General features: G+C 36.8%; 1 protein-coding gene and 2 non-coding genes across 7 annotated transcripts in view; all 3 read right to left on the minus strand.

Annotated features, from left to right (window-relative positions):
- Nucleotides 1–18,871, minus strand: part of RBM6 (RNA binding motif protein 6) — a 100,594-nt gene that overhangs the window by 57,820 nt on the left and 23,903 nt on the right. For 4 of the 5 annotated variants that reach the window (XM_011364722.2, XM_023533355.1, XM_023533354.1 and 1 more), the window contains 4 exons: nucleotides 14,297–14,403; nucleotides 9,477–10,755; nucleotides 8,107–8,196; nucleotides 6,808–6,877 (listed from right to left, as the gene is read on the minus strand). In XM_011364722.2, coding sequence (XP_011363024.1) covers nucleotides 6,808–6,877; nucleotides 8,107–8,196; nucleotides 9,477–10,755; nucleotides 14,297–14,340 — 1,483 coding nt within the window. In that variant the 5' untranslated portion in view covers nucleotides 14,341–14,403. The remainder of the gene's footprint in view (nucleotides 1–6,807; nucleotides 6,878–8,106; nucleotides 8,197–9,476; nucleotides 10,756–14,296; nucleotides 14,404–18,871) is intronic. The other variant, XM_011364724.2, reaches the window with a different exon arrangement.
- LOC111742760 lies at nucleotides 759–877 on the minus strand. The gene has a single exon (XR_002781458.1). It is a non-coding gene; the product is annotated as a 5S ribosomal RNA (ribosomal RNA).
- LOC111742776 lies at nucleotides 12,674–12,792 on the minus strand. The gene has a single exon (XR_002781464.1). It is a non-coding gene; the product is annotated as a 5S ribosomal RNA (ribosomal RNA).

Below are 18,871 nucleotides of genomic sequence, written 5' to 3' on the forward strand. Positions count from 1 at the left end.
CTTCAGTGAGTTCTCCTAACCACCAAAAAGTGCAGGAAGCCTCATACAGCCTTATATACCTGGAAGACTCCGCCACAGCCTCCTGAACCTTTGTCCAAAGACACAGGTGAGGACTACAGAAGCCAGGAGCAATTCTACTAAGAGATGAGCGAGGAACTTGGACGGACATAGAACTGTAAACAGAGTTCGAACACCTTCCTCATCTCAGAGAGGCTACATTCTCAAAACAGCTATCTGCTCTACTTCCGGATGTCATGTGTGGTTTAGGTAGAGACCTCCAAGGCCACACAGTCCACCAACCCCAAACCTCCAAGCTTGTGTTCCCTATTTCTAAAGTGATGCTGGGTTGTGAAGCTGTCCCATTCTCAGATCCAGAACAATACCCAAAAGCCCTAAGGAAAGGCAGCATATGGGGAGCCCAATAAAAGTCAACAATATTAAAACTTTCATACCAAGGCTGCAATCTACCACTAGTCATCCTTGCTAACTTAAGGGGTTTTAACAAGGGAGCTTAAACTGAATGAGTCAGCTCCCAGAATAGAAAATGAATTTCCCTTTAAGTGTCAGGAAAGTTAACTACCCAAAAGAAAAACGCTATTCTATAGTTAAGTTAAACCAGCAATCCTAAAGTCTTGTTTCTAAAACAGTACTGAGACTCTACTTTTTATTTTTTTTTTTTTTAGGCAAGGCAACACTTGGTTGACCTCGCAGACTGCAAGGACCTTGTCAGCTTACAATCCCTTATTTTTTATTGTTTACGCCTACAGCACCTGGTCTTCCAAGGTGGTCTCCCATCCAAGTACTAACTAGGCCCTACCCTGCTTAGCTTCCGAGATCAGATGAGATCGGGCTTGTTCAGGGTGGCATGGCCGTAGACTGGAATTCTTCTTTAAAGTCAGCAATAAGCCCTCGAAAGTGCCCAGCCCTGACCAAGCCCTGAAAAGATACTTGTATTCTCTTAGGCCACCCCGCCCCTCACTAGCTGACAGAATTAAACTCCAACACCCCTCAGACACTAAACCTTAGAGCCTCAATGCCCCTGTAAAGGCAATAGGGACCTCAAGCTATCATTCCTCCCAATGGTCCAGTGAGCCTCTACCAACTAACAATGTTTAAAATATATCATTATCAGAAACAACTTGCTAGTCTCTGCTCAAGGTAGTCTGCTAGCTTTTGCATTCCCAGGATACACACACACACACCAAGGTAATATCTCACATGAAGTAATCCACTAAAATGAAGGTAAGGGTTACGAAACTCCTATACTTTCTAAGAGAATCTTCTACTCAAAGCCTTTGGAGTGAGAAAATTTAAAAATGAAATAAATGAGGCAAATCTCAGGTAATTCCAAAGCTGACTAAAATTAACCCCAAGCCCAGCATCTCTCCCCAGGCTCACCTGAGCCCTCCAGCCCGCATCATGCGATTCTTCTCTAGGTGTGTTATTCTCCGCTCAGCCACAGGGTCCATCCATTGCTGCTCCAAGAGTCACTCAGCCCTCTTAGCTTTCCAGACATTCTTATTTTTAAAGCTCAGCCACCTTTCCGTAAGGCTCATCCATAAACATGCTCCCCAAATGTGACATCAAACCTGATAAGACTCCTGGTTGAAAACAACACCTTCTGCAGTTTTACAAATGTGACAAGTAAATGTGATATTTGCTAATTAGCCTTTGGTCAGTTTTTTCCTAAGAACTAAAAATATTTATTTGTCTATTCTGTTAATGCCAAAAATACTGCAAAACTGTATATTTGCCTTTTCCAACTATAATATATTTTTCCTAAATGTTAAGCTATTGTGTCTTTAAGCTACTCCATTTGGGATACCATAAACTATGCATGTTTTGTCGTGTCAATCCATTTCACAATGCATTTCTGTCCCTAAACTGAAAGGTCCTCTTTGGGTTTTTTCTTCTTTTCTCAAGGAAGGCACTTCTGTTTTACCAACATGAAAGCAAAAACTCAAACCATTTCAACTGTGAAAAACAAAAAGATATGAGCCTGTTACTACCCTTAATAAATGCAGAGGGTATGGGACCTCTAATACAATGTCACCTTCAACATACCCAAAATGCTAGGGTAGGAGACCGAGTAACCTGGTCACTGCAAACACTCACTTCCTACAAAGAAATTTCCTCCCCAGGGCCACATAAACTGTCTTATATGAATACTGACTTAATCAAAGCTCTTCCTATTAACACCACCTTATTCACCTTCTAACTTTGCAACACTAAATGAAACAAACTAAAATAATTCTGTAGCACTTCAGTTATTAGAGTTACATCCTATGTTTGAGACTTATAGGAAACATAATCCCAAAATTATCTTGTTTTTGCTTAAATGATACAAATTCCTTTGGAAGAAACATCACAGCAAGCTTACATACTGTATGTAAAGTATGCAAGTCTACCTGAAAACCAAAAGCAATGATGTCTACATTCACCATGAGAAATGAGAACATTTATAACCATTTCAAGATCTCTGGAGAAAGCACACTACATAAACAGAAAGAACAACTAAGGACATAAAATGACATCAAAACTACTGTAGCTCCTGTTCCTGCTCCACACAGCACAACTGATATCAGGTGGGCAAGGCATGGGCTTGCCATGGGCTCCTAAGTCACATATGCATTAGTCTTTTCTACTTACAGAAGGTCCACTTGCTTACTATATCTCTTTCAAACTATGCAAAAAAGTTCTAGAATAAAGAATATGAACAAATAGTCAATCTAATGCAGTGGTTGTCATAATTCAGGGCACATCAAAATCATATGGAGAGCTTGTTAAAACAGCAGTTGCTGAGCCTTGCCCCCAGAATTTCTGATTAGGGGGCAGGGGCTGAGAATTTGTATTTCTAACATGTTCCAAGGGACTGCTGACACTGCTGGTCTAGTACCCACTCTGAGAACCATTGCTCTACAGTCTACTTGTTCACAGAAGCTATTCATTGCAGTCTTTATCTTGTAAGATTTCTGATCATTTAAAAATAAAATACATCAGTCTTACATCAGTTTTTCGATATTTAATCAGAAATAATTTCCTAGTTACTAAAAAGTTGCAAGAAAATAGTACGAAGAACACACTCATATACTCCTTACCCAGATTCATCTGATACATTTTGTATATGTACTTTATTATTACTTTCTTCTTCTCCTCTCCATATACATCAAGTATTTTTTCTAAACCGTAAGAAAAAAAACTGCATACATCATAGTCATTTACTCCTAAAAATGTCAGTGTGTGTTTCCTAAGACTATGGATATTATCTTATATAACCACAGCAGTTACCAACGTCAGTGAATTTAACACTGATACACCACTTCCACAATCAATCTATAAAACAGTTCCATTATGCCCCCAAACTCCCTCATGCTTCCACACTTTACAGTCATCTCAAAAGGAAACCCCATGCCCAGTAAGCAGTCATGCCCCATTTTCCCTCTTCTCCAGCCCTCGATAACTACCAAACTACCAAACTGCTTTCTGTCTCTATGGACTGCCTATTTTGGACATATCACAAATGGGATCATACAATATGTGGTCTTTTATGTTTAGTTTCTTTCTTTTAGCATGCTTTCAAGATTCATGCAAGTTGTAGCATGTATTAGTACTTCATTCCTTTTTATGGCAGTGTGTAGCCTTTCGAGTCTTTTTTCTTTCACTCAGCATAATGCCAATGAAATTCATCCCTGTTGCTATGTACGAGCTGCTTCTTCATTTCTATTGCCGAGCAGTATTGCATTGTATGTGTATTTAAGAATTTGTCTGTCCAGTCACCAAAAGACATTTTACTCCTGAATCTTTTCCGAGGAATATAATCATATAACTCAAGGTAATTTATAATGAATAGGATTATAATGTATTTTCAAATGGCAAAATAAAATCTCAAACATAAACATATATAGGTTCACAATTCTTTATCTGCAATTCCGAAATCCTCAAATCCCTCAAATAATTAAGTTTTTGGGTAAATTTTCAGTGAAGTCATCTGGAGATAAATCCTGACCTCCACTACACTGAGTCTCCTCATAGTATATCAGATGTATATCAGATATACATCCCACCTAAGGATATATTTCATGTATGATCTAGGTAATGACCGCATTATCTTTCTATATTCAGAAAAATTCAAAAACTCCACTGACAGATTTTGGATAAAAGTTGTGTCCCTATACTTAAACAGCTCTAAGTGAGACAAAAATTAAACTAATAATTAACTAGAGTCAGCAAATAGGCATTAATCTTTTCTCTGTTTCAGACCGGCTCCCCATTACACGAACCAAAGAATGAACTCTATCCTACAACACCCCTCTTATGAGCAACATCCACCCTACATGGTCTTTGCAGTTTATCACACAGCCTAAAAAAATGGACCACCATTTATAAAAGTCACCTTTTCTACTGAAATTCACACACGATCTTTTTAAAAGTAAATGTTAAAGTTCTCAGAACACCTCTTTGTGCCAAGGCATATTCTTCAGCACATATGTAAGATGGCACCGCTGTGAAACCTAAGCTTCCTTTTAATGCTCCTCACCTCAGAAAACAACACAGCTGCTCTCCATATACATCACAGACACTTACTCATTCTATGCATACTGGGAACCTGCCAGTGCCAGGCAGGCTGTCAAGCACTGAGACAACAGGATGGAACAAGACAAACAAGGCTCCTGCTGTCATGGGGCTAATTCTCTAGTGAGAAGAATAAGCCACAAAGAACCACTTAGAAAAATATCAGTAATAGACCCTATGACAACAAATTAGGATATGATGAAAAATGAGGAGTGATTTTGGACCGGATGGTGAGGCAAGGCCTCTGAGAGGTGAGAATGAAGGGAAGAACTAAACCTCGGAAGACAAGTGAGAACCAGAGAAAAGAGCAGTGCAAAGGCCCCCAGCACAGAAAGAAGTCTGTCGTGGTCATGAACTGGAGCAAAGGTTGGTGTGGCCAGAGAGTGGGAAGGTGGAGAGCAGCACAGATGAGGTCAGACAAGCAGCCAAGAGCCAGCTCATGCAGGACAAGGAGTTGGAAATTTCCTCTAAGTGAGATAGAAGGCCATTAGAGGATTTTAGGCATGGAAGTAACATGATCTGAGTGGTATTTTCAAAAGTTCACTCTACTTGCCACACAGAGATGTAATACGGATAACATGGGACTGGTAATCCAATCCTTTCGTTAAAAAAAGAATATATGTATATGTATTTAATATACTATCACTTCATATAATAAAATGCCAAGAGAAGACTGTATTTCCAGATAGGTGAACTTTTTAAACCAATGTCCTAAATGACTTCACAAGTGCGTCAACGTCTTTGGATGGTCGATCACGACTGTAATAGCTACCACAGCCAGCAATTTAAGAGCTTCCTTTGTGGATCCTATACATCAATATAAGTTTTACTCTGCTAATAAATCTGACAATATAAAGTCAATAAGTACTAAAGAACTGAAGAGTTTAAACTGGTGTTATGTAAACATCAAGACAGCTCTTCTTTCTTAAATATACCAATGAAAGCACAGTTCGTAAAACAAGATCAAAGCTGAGGTTATTATCCTACCAGTTACAAAGCAACTGCCACCTATAAATTCTACTTTTAGTTCCCAAAGGTAATCGTAAATGAAGAAAATATGTATGAGACACGTGCAACCCCCGCCCCCACAAAAGAAAAAAAAAAAAAGAAGTGAAGTGTGCAAAAACAAAAGAAGTATTCTCGGTCATGTTTCCACAAATTCGGAGTTGCTTTTAAGACAAAGAAATTATTAGTTTTCTGAGAAATAATGTTTGAGTTTGTTCTCAAATTACAGAAATTTCTGGACCTAATTTAAGTTTATTTCAGCACAAGATTATTTCAAGCACAAAAATTTCTTTTTGTGGATAGTTTCCCTCTGCAGAACCAATCTGAAGAAGCTACTTAGTTAACGCAAAAACTTAATTCCATAGTAAACTGTTTAAAAGTAAGCTATAGCCTCAAAAATACCAAATGCTCTTACTTGAAGGGTTCTTTAACACGGATTACTGAAATCTAAGTTCTGTGAAAGATTAATGCTCTACTTTCTTCAATTTAAAATTCTGCAAAATAGATCAAAGATTACTTTTATTTTTAAACCATTTCATATAAGGTAGTCCTAAAAATATTGGTCAATACCTTAAGTGCTTGGCATTTCCCTTATGACTACATTTTCTGTAGTAAGATTTGAAGGAATTGACTGAACTCGTTACTCTAAAACACTAGGATATTCTAAAGAGTTTAATCTGCAATTCAGACCACAGAGCAAAGGTCAAAGAGAAAGTTCTTTATTTGTTTATGGATATCAACAAAATAGCTGTTGCAGGACTCCGTTCTCAAAGCAAGACTGAAAATTCGAGAAACAATCACTTTGTACAATTTCTCTGGAAAGTTGTAAATTTCACGGTGAAGCAATGAAACATAAAAAATGTGCATATAGTACGTTTATTAAATCCTACTAGACTCCAAAGTAAACATTCCACCACCACGGAGAACATAAATAGCAAGTTTAATGATTTAATTATATAAAATATATTCAGGGACAAATGCTGCAACACTCATTTTATCTCACAGGCACTCAGAAGTACTGGAACATGCATCCTCATCGCCCATGTGTGGACAAACACCCACAACAAACCACAGCTAATACTAAAGCTGGCTGTTATTTGAAGGCGCCAACAGGAGGCCTCTGGAAATCTTAACTGTGGTTTCTTAAAAATATTTTGACTAGCACACAATGCAGAGATCCAACAAAGACCCTACCCTCACCCAAGGCCACATGCATACCAAGAAACTCACCTGTGTTATACTCCTTCAACTGCAAGTCCTTCATAGGCATGTCATCAGGAGTCCGAAAGGCATTAAGAATCTGCAAGAATACAGTATTTATAGTAATGATACAAATCATAATCAAATATTGAGTATTATACTTTCCCTACTGGCTTTTATGCTCCAGATTTCCTTTTTATGCTACAGAATTTAAAGCTATGATTACTTTATAAAGGCAAAATTAAGCCATGCACTTTGGCATTCAAAACAGTTGAGTAAGTCGAACATCATTACTCAAAAATTCCCAAGTATATAAAAAGGCAGAACAGCATAGCTGTCACGAGCTAGAGCTCAAGCCCTGAAATCACATGGCCTGTGGTACGAGCCTCTCCTGCTCACCTGCTGTGTAACCTTTCAGCGCTCAGTTTCTAATCTGTTAAAAATAAGATGAGACCCTGAATTCATTCCAGTCCCTCAGCCCAGTCAGTTATTTTCCCCATCTTCAAATAAACTGTTTTCTTACTGCATTCAGGCCTGATGCCTCAGTGAGGACCTTCCCTACCTGATCTAGAATAGTCTCTATCCCGGTGACACTCTAAACCTTTACTTTAGTTTTCTTCAGAACATTTATCACTGCCTGAAATTGTTATCTACCTCTTGCTTAAATTTTTATTATCCATGGAGGAAGTGACTTCATAATATTCACTACTATATTACTCAGTGCCTAGACCAGTGTCTGGCATACAGTGCTTAATATCTGGAGTGAATGGATTAAGACTACCTATTCATACGATACTGTGAATATAACATGAGCAGTAAATGAACTAATGCCTGGCACAAAGCAAGCACTGTTTGCTCTTGATGTACCATTCTGATCAAAATGCTCCATATGTTCAACCGTAATTTAATCACCCAGTCCTTTAACACTGAGGAATTAGGCAGCTCCCAGTTTTTACTATTTTAAATAAGCTGCATCTTTACACATGCTATCCAACTCTCCCTCTTAAATTATGCCCTAATAGATGACTAGCAGGTCTAAGGATAGCAATCATTTGTGATAATTTTTTTTAAGAACCTCACCTCGGTGAGTGCATTTATAATCAGTGAAATCTGAATGAGCTCTTGGTTGTACCAAAGCCAATTTCCTGGTTTAGCTATCGTACGACAGTGGATGTTAACATTGCCAGGGGCTGGTGAAAGATACTCAAGACTTCCCTCTACATTTCTTTGCACCTTCCTGTGAATCTTTAATTTTTCAAAATAAAAAGTTAAAAATTCTTTTTTAATTGATCAAAAAAAAAAAAAGCAAAAGGAACAAGAGAGACTTACTTCTTCTTTTGTGGCATTTTCAGGCACCCCACTTAATCGAATAAGCTTGCTTGGTTTCTCCTCACTTGTGCCAGTCCTATAATCTTGATCCTTGAATCCAAAATAAATTATTTTTAGAAATAAACATATGCTAATAAAAAATGAAAAGGAACATAAAACATAGGTACGCAGGATCAAAATGACTTGCATTACATAAAGATACAAAAAAAGTGTAATTTCCTATATTTTTCTGAGTTCCAAAATTTGAATTCAAGTCATCAGAATACAAATGTACTAAGAACCAGGCTCACTGAGAGAGAATTGAAATAGTAAAGCAGAATGTTAAGAGAAACATTGAACAGGACTTTTATAATTGGGGGGTGGGGAGGACATTCTCAAAACTATATTTTCTTTTTCTGAATGAGAAAACAGGAAAAAAGTATTAAACCAGATGTCATTTATCAAAGATGTCATCTATAAACAAATTCCAGAACAAAGTCAAAAAGTGTCACCTGACTATACTACTTGACAGCACAATTCAGAGAAATCTGCATTTTCCATATTCATAAGAGTCTCTGCTCAACTAATTTCCCTCCATTTCAAAAGTTTTAAAAAGGATTTAACTTTTGAGAAAAAGTCTCCTATAACTAAGTGACCCCACCTCCCAGTTATGCTTACTGTCTGCCATAATTATCAATAGTGCCCAATTTTGCTCTTGAAAATGTCCTGATATGAACAATATATTATATGGTCACCGAACTCTAACATTCTCAAGATTGTTCTTTGGTTAGCCATTGTCTTAGGATCACTGTCCAATATAACAGGAACCTGAGTAGAGATGGGTAAAATCTATTTTAAAATATTTTCATTGTCCAACTGCAAACACAACTCTTCTCACTTAGATTACATATATATTAGATTATATATTATATCTAGAAATTCAACATTTAAGTCAATTAAGTTAGCTGTAAGACGTATCTATCTGGGACATTAACATTCCCTCCTCATCCTCATGACCAGGGAAAGATTCCTAGGTATTCCCTAAATGAGTTTAAATAAGAAAATAAACCCAAAAGAGCCATAAGGCCTGACTATGCAAGAGCTGAGAGAATCAACACACAAAGATAGATGTTTCCAAACTAAATTACTCCAAGGCATTTAAATATGTACAATAAAGCAATATATTGAAGAGACACACCTCAAAAATATAATCTGAGCTGAAGGCCCTTTAGATAGAGATATACATTCCATTCTTAAATACAAATTTAGCTTTTTAATGGTTGTATAAGGAGAGAGACCCAGGACTAATGGTCCTAGGCTCTATACTTTGTCCTTCAGAAAAGCCTTATGAAAAAGCAAAAGCAAAAAAGTAATCCACTTCATCGACATACCTGAAGGTCCTGTTGGACATCTCGGGAAGTTTTTCCCTCTGGAAAAGACTTGCTCTGGCCATAGCCAAATATCTGGCTTCCTGGCAGTCTGTGATCCACGTCACGGTACTCCATGCTTCTATAATCAGTGTCTTGCTGGCCAAGAAAGTCTAAACCACCTTCTTCTTTAAACAGATCAGAATCGGAACTCTGTTTTTCACCTCCGGAAAGCTGTGACTTGTCTTGATCTTGAAGTGGACTTTGGCTGTTCTGAAAGTTTGACGAAGACTCCTGCTCAAAGTCTACACCTTGTGTTTCTCCTTCTCTTGTTTCTGAATGCTCAAATTCTCCCTTCTGAATGCCAAAAGCAGGCCTTTCCGTTGCATGGTCATGTGTAGATTCTTCTCTCTTGCTCACATTCATACCAGAATGTTCTCTATCTTGTGTAGAGGGCTGAATGTAATCCAAAATGTCTGGATCCACAGAGGGCATCTCCCTATCCTTAAATTCCATACATGTTTCCACCTCTCTGCCCCTGAAGTCCTGATCAGTCCTGGACCGGTGTCTGCCTCTGAAATCTGAATGTGGTGTATCCCTGTCCCTAAAGTCTAGATCACTAGTACCTGAACCTCGGCCTCTAAAGTCCACCTGTGCTCCGTCTTTATCCCTGAAGTCCAAATCAGATACATCTCTATTCCTAAAATCAGAGCGAGACTGATCTCTCGTCCTGAAATCCAAATCCGATAAATCTCTTCCCCTAAAATCTGCATGAGATCCATCCCGGCCTCGAAAATCTAAATCATAAGTGCCCCGGCCCCTGAAGTCAGATGGAGGAGCATCTCTACCCCTGAAGTCAACGGTGTGAGCATCCCTGTCTCTGTAGTTCATGTGGGATGTTTCTCTACCTCTGTAGTCCATAGAAGTACCGTCTCCACCCCTATAGTCCATAGGAGGTCCTTCTCTATCCCGAAAATCTCCAGAATGTATGTCCCTACCTCTGAAGTCCAACTGTGAGGAATCTCTGTTCTGGAAATCAGAAGATGAAAAATCCCCCCCCCTGAAATCATGTCCAGATCCCTCCCCTCCTCGATAGTCACCACGCGGTCCGTCTCTAGCTCCATAGCTGAAAGAATGTTCCTCTACATTTGCAAAGGGAGGCCCTGAATGCCCCTGGAAATCAAAGGGAAGTGAATCTCTGCCAGGAAAGTTGCCAGAGTGTCTCTCTTGAGCATGACTCTTAAGGGGAGGAGGAGGATAATCCCTGTTCCACCCGGGAGCAAACCTTTCTTCTTGGCTCCCACTGTAGAAACAAAGACAGTGTTATTCATATTGTCCAGAGAGTTTGAAATCTACACACCAGCATATTCTTCTCTAATCACAGCACATTCTTCTGTAAACATTTTTTTTTTTTTTTGGCAGAGTTCTGTAACAAGGTCCTAGATCTGCAGAAAACAGCAAGGTTTTGCTATTTTAGGACGAAGTGGCGGAGTAAACTTTTATGCTCCCATTTCAGAACACGAGGCAAGTCAACACAAGGTTTTCAACATGACTGCTGCAGAAAAAGCTTTCACCCAGTCCTGCAACAGGGAAAATCCGCAACACCAGATAAGCTAGCAATGGTGACATGCTACAGAAATTTCCATTTCCTACAGCCAGGGAACTTAGAATTCCTAGATCAACATGATGATTCCTATACATCAGAAAAATCAATGCACTATAAATTTCTTACAATAAATTTCAGGAGGTGTCTTTCTCATTGCTGCATACAGGAGAAACATTTCAAAATATTTGATTACAGCTACAGCATGGGCATCAATCGGAATGAATGCAGGCCCAAAATGAAAAACACTCGTTATAAATCACCAGCTGAGCACCATCCCCAGCTGCATCTAAACCCCAGTTCTACAGCGGCTCTACCTAGAAGCATTCTCACCTGGGTCCTACTATTATAACTACCCAAGGCAGCATGAATCATGCCACAAAGCATGTGTAAGTTGACAAAGCCAAGCAACAGCATCCAGAAGTTTAATGCTAAAAGGGACCTAGGGAAAGCATTAGGCCTTCAAGCATTATTATCCCCAGGTCCCAAATGAAGAAGTTGATATTGTGGATTTCAGTGCCTCATGCTAACTATTTTTAGGGTAATATGTTTAAAAATAAGCATAGTATTAAATTCATGTTCCCAGTTTGTAGAACTCAAGCGATAAATGAGAACTGGCCCAACTTCCTCCCTTTGCCTAACCTCCAGGTCATTTTACATGTTTTGGCTTTGATAAATGATTAAGGAACTTAAATAGGCAATTAGGTACCCAGGATCTTGAGCTTGAGGCGAAGAGAAGAGAGTGAAAAAGGAAAACAAATGATCTGAAGGATTATCTGCTATTCAGCAGTAAAACAAAAATATTAAGAGATCGAGTCCAACTAAGTTCTCTTCTCCCAGAATATATAGGTTCTATTATATAACCCTTCTAATCTCAGACTATACCACTACACTAGGAAGATTCAAAAGACAACTGATTTTAGGTCACTCAGTTCAAGAGAAACCCTTTCTTAAAGAAACAGGAAGTTAACGGTAACCTAAACTTTAGAATGACGCACATTAAATGGATTTTCAGAACATGACAATTTCCATTAGCTCCCATTAACATTAGTTATGTCTATGTGGTTCATTACAAGAAAATGAGTTTAAATGTTCTTCATAAGTAATACAATTTAACCCTAAAATTAAGACACTACCACTAACTCTAGTGTCTCCCATATTTAAAATCATTCGAATCCCAATAGTTAGCTAGTAGGAAGACTTAAGCCTCAGCAGACACTCGGGGGACGAGTGCTGAGTCACCTAAATCTGCCTGTTTTCTGACCAGTATACATCCAACACTGACTGTGAATACTGTCCTAAGGGTTATCTTACCCTCTTAAGTTGAGGAGATCACAGAGATCTAGAATAACCCACTGTACTAGGGTTCTCACAACTGTATTTTACGCAGACTAGTAAAGGAACAGTTCTATTAATATAAAATAACAGTGGCTATGAAAATAATTTTTAACCGAATAAAAAAATTTTAAGAAAAGTTGTTAAAATCAAATATAAAATCATTTTCCTGCAAGATACCTTTTTTTTAATTTAAAATTTTTTTAGGTGAGGCAACCCTTGGTTGACCTCAGAGATTAAAAGGACCTTGTCAGCTTACAATTCCTTACTTTTTTATTTTTTACACCTACAGCACCTGGTCTTCCTACGTGGTCTCCCATCCAAGTACTAACCAGGCCCAACCCTGCTTAGCTTCCAAGATCTGACGGGACTGGGCTTGTTCAGGGTGGCATGGCTATAGACACAAAATACCTTTTTTGTAATCTACATTAGTCCTCCAAAAAGTTATGCTCTATAAGCCATGTTTCCCTTCTAGTCAAAGATCTTAAAAAATAACATGTAATGACTTATAGTTAAACAAAATTGAGGTGGAGAAATATAATTTTAAATAACTCGTCAAAAAAATGTTCTAAAAAGATTTTTTAAATTAAGGAATAGAGCAAAAGCTACCTACTGTTTCTGAAGGCTTACCTAAACGATCTAAGTAGGTTAATTCTATAAGAAGCAGACTCACTTACAAAATAATCAGATTATAATCTAAATATTTAAAAATGTGAAGTACAAGCCCACTGATCTAGACTTGAGATTGGCAAACTTTTTCCATAAAAAGCCAGATAGTAATTACATTAGGTTTTGCAGTGTCTGTCACAACCATTCAACTCTGCCACTCACTGTAGCATGAAAGCAACCACAGACAATTTGTAAATGAGTGATCACGGCTATGTTCCAATAAAACAAAAACAAGCTGAGCACTGTAGTTTGCTGACCACTGACCCAGACCCTAATATTTTGAAGGGAAAAACATACCTAGTATCACCACCACTGCTTTATTTTAAAGATCACTGAGCAGAAAGTAAAGAACCCTATCAATTAGTATTTAGGAAACACTAGCTTTACTAAATACATATGGAGTTTTAAAACTCAGTTCTCTACCTAAATTTTTCACTGGACCCCAACCTTCAGAACAATGAATGGAACATCTGTTGAATTTGCACAATAAAATCTTGCATACCGTCAATCCAAAAGAAAATTTATTAGTAACAGAAGTTTCAACTGGAGCATTAATCGTCTCTTTAAAGGTAAGATTTCTTTGCCATATATCAAGTAAAACCATTCCTATAGCATTTTATTAATTGTAAACACAATGCAAAAGTTTTAAAATACTATCATCGGTGTTTATTATATTAGTTATAAAAAAATAAACTCCCTATAAATCTAAAATATAATCCATTTACAATTGAATGGTACCACCTTCTCCACTTATCTTTGTACCCAGTAACCCCTAAAACTGAAATGTAGCTTAGAAAATAGCATCAAGTAATTTTTCTTTTTCAGAACTATTCCTAGTAGCTGAAAGACAATGTGTCACTGGCAAGACACACCCACCTCTGGATTCTAGACATAAATTCGTGAATTTAATGAAACTTTTATGTACATTTATGCTAGCTTTCTTTATTAGTCAAGTATGTATTACTTTGCTAAAAGAGATTAAATAAATAATCTCTTTATTTGGGAGATATTTTTTAATGTTTAAAAAAATACTAAAACACCGAACACTTGGCATTTTGGGTATTTAGTCTCAGAATCACTTAAGAAATTACTATAAATTTTAAAAATAGTTTCTATTTTTAAAATACCAGGGCTATTTCTATACAAAGAAAATAGCCCCCTTTATGGTAGACCAAAAAATGTTACATCTTTATCATTAAAATATTGACAAATTCAATATTCAAATTTCAAGACTTACCGAAAAGGTCCTGTTCTGTTAGCAGATCGAGAATCCCCCCACATCTCTATATCACGAGGGCCTAATAAGTAGATCCTTTTGCTACAAAACTCTGGTTATAGCAGTATCTGCACAAAACAAACCACAAAAATTAAGACATTAGAACATTAAGACTCAACTAATTTCCTCCTGCTTGGCTTCTGAGGGACCACATCAACAGGGATATTTTTGGAAGTCACTTTTAAACATTTACATATGAATTTATAACAAGAAAAATATATTTTAAATCAAAAATGTGTACTGAGGCACCATAAACTTCTCAGTGTACTAAGAATGCTTCACATTTACTAAATATTTGCTAATTTTTCCAGCAGCCATTCCATCTTCCTTTTTGGAAACAGCTGCATCTTAGTATTAACACAATTTTTGGTCCATGTGGCTGACACTATACCATCCAGCCTGGCCAACCAGAATCATCTGTTACCCTCACCACAGTGATGCTTTGATGATGAGCATATATCTCAAGTCAAGCTGAGAAGTCAATTGCAAGAACTTTGCTGCAGCTACTAAAAAAGAAGCAAACTTTCGTGACCTTGGGTTTGCCAATGGTTTAATATGACACCAAAAGCACAAGGAACAAAAGAAAAAACAAAATACACTTCATCTCTATCTAAAAAACTTTTATGCATCAAAGTACACTATCAAGAAAGTGAAAAAAATCTGCAGGTCAGCAAAATGGCAGACTAGGAAGTTCCAAAGTCTATTTCCTCCACAGAAACATCAAAAAACAAGCTTTGAACTTGTTTGAACCAACTTTGCTGGAGCTTTAGAAAACAGTCAAAGGTTTACAACAACCAAGTAAATGCTCAGTCAAGAAAAAAATCTTCAAAATAATATGAGAGTTTTGTGGTGTTACTACTCATCCCTGCCCCACCCCTAACATGGCAATGGTTTTGGTCTTGGAGCAGTGGCAGCCCAGTTCCCAGCTACTTCCCACAAATCAGAGGGAAACTTGATTTGCAAAGTATTGTGTACACCTGTTCTAACCTGTCTGGGGGATTTTTGAAGGACTGATGCAAGGTGCTTGCCTCTGTTTCACCTACCTCAGATCTCCGGGGGTGGGGTAGGGGAGGGAAGGCAGCAGGTATTCCTAATAAAAGCTGCAAAGCAGACTACAGACTCACATATATGGAGAGAAGTTGGGAAATTGGGACACCCCAAAGCAACACATATATGGGAGAATTAAGAAAGCATACACATACTCAAGCAAGATACATGATCAGAGAAGACCTGCGAAGACAAGCTTTCACCTTGGGCTGATCCACAGGCTCAGAGCAGGCCTAGCTAAGAGTGTTGAAGAAGTACCTCAACACAGAACCAATCTGCAGAGGGTTTTGTTTCCTGCTTTTCTTTTTTTTTCTATCTGTTGGTATGTTTTTTGTTTGTTTTGATTTGTTGAGCTCCTGACATTCAAGGAAATCTTGGTTGAAATGTTAAGCAAACAAGAGCTAAATAAAACACACGCATACATCAGTGATTACACATGACAAAGAATAATCCTTGCAAAAACCGTTTAGAAACAATCTCAGAACAGACTACTACAGCCTTCAACAATTCAAAATAACAAAACAAACAAAGCAAACAAATAAACAAAAAAACAGCACACCCCAAGACAGGGGCGAACCTGATTTCCAGAGTTAGAGCATTATAATAGTCAAATGCCCAATTTTCAACAACAAAAAATTCACAGAGCATACAAAAAGACAGGAAAACATGGCCCATTCAAAGAAACAAATCAACAGAAACCATCCCTAAGTAAGCCCAAATATCAGACTTAATAGACACAAGCTTCATAATAACTGTCTTAAATATGCTTAAGAACTAAATGATAATACAGACAAAGAACTAAAGGAAAAATCAGGAAAACAATGCATAAACAAAATGAGAATATCAACAAAGAGACAGGAATTTATAGAGAAACCAAACAAAAACTTTGCAGCTGAAAAGTAGAATAATTGAAATGAAAAATTCACTAGAGGGGTTCAACAGCAAGCTGAGCAGGCAGAAGAAAGCATCAGCAAACATAAAGACAGGAAAATTGAAATTATATCCTGAGCAGAAAGAAAAAATGAACAAAGGTGAACAAAACCTAAGGGGCCTGAAGAGACCATTAAGTGGACCAAAATATGATTATGCAAGTCTCAGAAGAGAGAAAGGGGTAGAAAGACTATTTGAAGAACTAATGGCCCCCAAGATCCCTAAGTTTGATGAAAGACATGAATCTACAAATACATGAAGCTAAATGAAGTATGAGTAGAATAAACTCCCACCAAGACACATTATGATCCAACTGTCAAAAAAAACAAAGAATCTTAAAAGCAGCAGGAGAGAAGAGACTTGTAATGTACAAGAGATCCTCAATAAAGTTATAAGCCAATTTCTCATCAGAAACCTTGGAAGCCAGAAGGCAGTGAATGATATATTAAATGTTGCAGGGGAAATAAACTATCAATAAAGAATTCTACGTCAACTATAACTGGAAAATAAAATTTCAAAAATTTTTTTAGCTGATAAAACGCTCCTTCAAAAATGAGGATGAAATTAAGACGGATAAGCAAAAGCTGAGAAAATCTGTTTCTACAAATGGGCCTTGCAAGAAATGCTAAAATGAGTTCTTCAGGCTAAAATGAAGCTAAAGAGTAACTTGAAGCCTTATGAAAAAATTAAGATCTGTCAAAGATAAACACAAGTGCTCTTTTGAAAACTAGTACTATTTTAACTTTGGCTTACAGTTCCACTTTTTATTTTCTACATGATTTAAAAGATAAATGCATAAGAAAACAATTACCAATGGGAACACAATTTATAAAAATGTTATCTATGACATCAATAACAGAAAGAGGGACGGAGCCATATAAACAGTTTTTGTATGCTATTGAACTTAAGCTGGTATAAACTCAAATTAAGTTGTTACGACTACAGGATATAAAATGTAATTCTCATGATAACCACAAGAAAAATATCTATAAAATATACACATAAGAAAATGAGAATGAAAAATATCTATAAAATATACACATAAGAAAATGAGAATGAAATCAAAACATTTCACAAAAACATTAAAAACAAAAAAAACCTAAAAACTAAAGAAAGCAATAATGAAAGGACAAAAAAAGGCTATAAGGCATATAGAAAACAAATAGCGAAATGGCATAAGTCCCTCCTGATCAGTAATTACTTTAAATGTAGATGGTTTAAACCAAAAGACAAGAGTCTAGCAGAATAGATTAAAAAACATGATCCAACTATATGCTGTATAAAAGAGACTCGCTCTAGATCCAAAGTCACAAATAGGTTGAAAACAAAGTATGGAAAAAGATATTCCACGCAAATAACCAAATGAGGGCTGGGTTGGCTATACTAATATCACACAAAAAAGACCTCTAAGTCTAAGAAGGTACAAAAGGCACAGGACATTATATATTAATTAAAAGGTTCAAAAAATGTGATAAAACATTATGCACCTAATAACAGAACTCCAAAATATATGAAGCAAAAATTGAAAGAACTGAAAGGATAATAAATACATCTATAATAACAGTAGGAAACTTCAAACTCCACTTTCAATAATGAATGGATTGGCCAGACAGAATATAGTAAGGAAATAGAGAACTTAACATGATAAACCAACTGAACTCAATTAACATATTCAGAACATTCCACCCAATAACAGCAAATATCACATCTTCCCAAGTACACATGGAATATTCTCCAGGATGGACCATTTGTTAGGCTACAAACAGGTCTCAATAGATTTTAAAAGATAAAAACCATACAGAGTATCTTCTCTGACCAAAATGGGAAGAAGTTAAGAAATAACATAAGGAAAACTACAAAATTCACAAAATTTTAAGCGCACATACCTCTGACCAGTTCCTCTTCTAGGAATTCATTCTCTAGAAATTTACAGTGTGTGGTGACATGTTTACAAAGGCACATAGTGCAGCACTGTTTGTACTAACGAAAGATTATAAAATCTAAATGTACATCAATACAGCATATTTGTACTACTGAAATACTACACTACTCCAAAAAATAAGCTATGTAAATTGATATAAGCTATTACATATTAAATTTAAAAATAAGTGCAAAACAGCAATCTTGAGAAAGAACAAAGTTGGAAGTATCACACTACCGGATATCAAACTATACCACAATGCTATAATAATCAAAAGAGCATGGTACTGGCATAAAAAGCAGACAAATAGATCAATAAAACAGAATAGAGAGCCCAGAACTAAACCATGTCTACATAGTCAATTAATCTATGACAAAGAAGGCAAGAATATACATAGGGTACAGACAGTCTCTTCAAAAAATGGTGTTGGGAAAACTGGACAGATATATGCAAAAAAGTGAAACCAGACCACTTTCTTATACAAGAATAAACTCAAAATAGTTAAAGACTTAAGTATAAACCCAAAACCATAAAACTCCTAGAAGAAAACATAGGCGGTAAACTCTCTGTCATTGCTCTTAGTAATTTTTTTTTTTTTGGATGTTTCTTGGGCAGGAAAAATAAAAGAAAAAATAAAC

The sequence above is a fragment of the Pteropus vampyrus genome, unplaced genomic scaffold, assembly GCF_000151845.1.
Source record: "Pteropus vampyrus isolate Shadow unplaced genomic scaffold, Pvam_2.0 Scaffold100, whole genome shotgun sequence".
Lineage (NCBI taxonomy): Eukaryota > Metazoa > Chordata > Mammalia > Chiroptera > Pteropodidae > Pteropus > Pteropus vampyrus.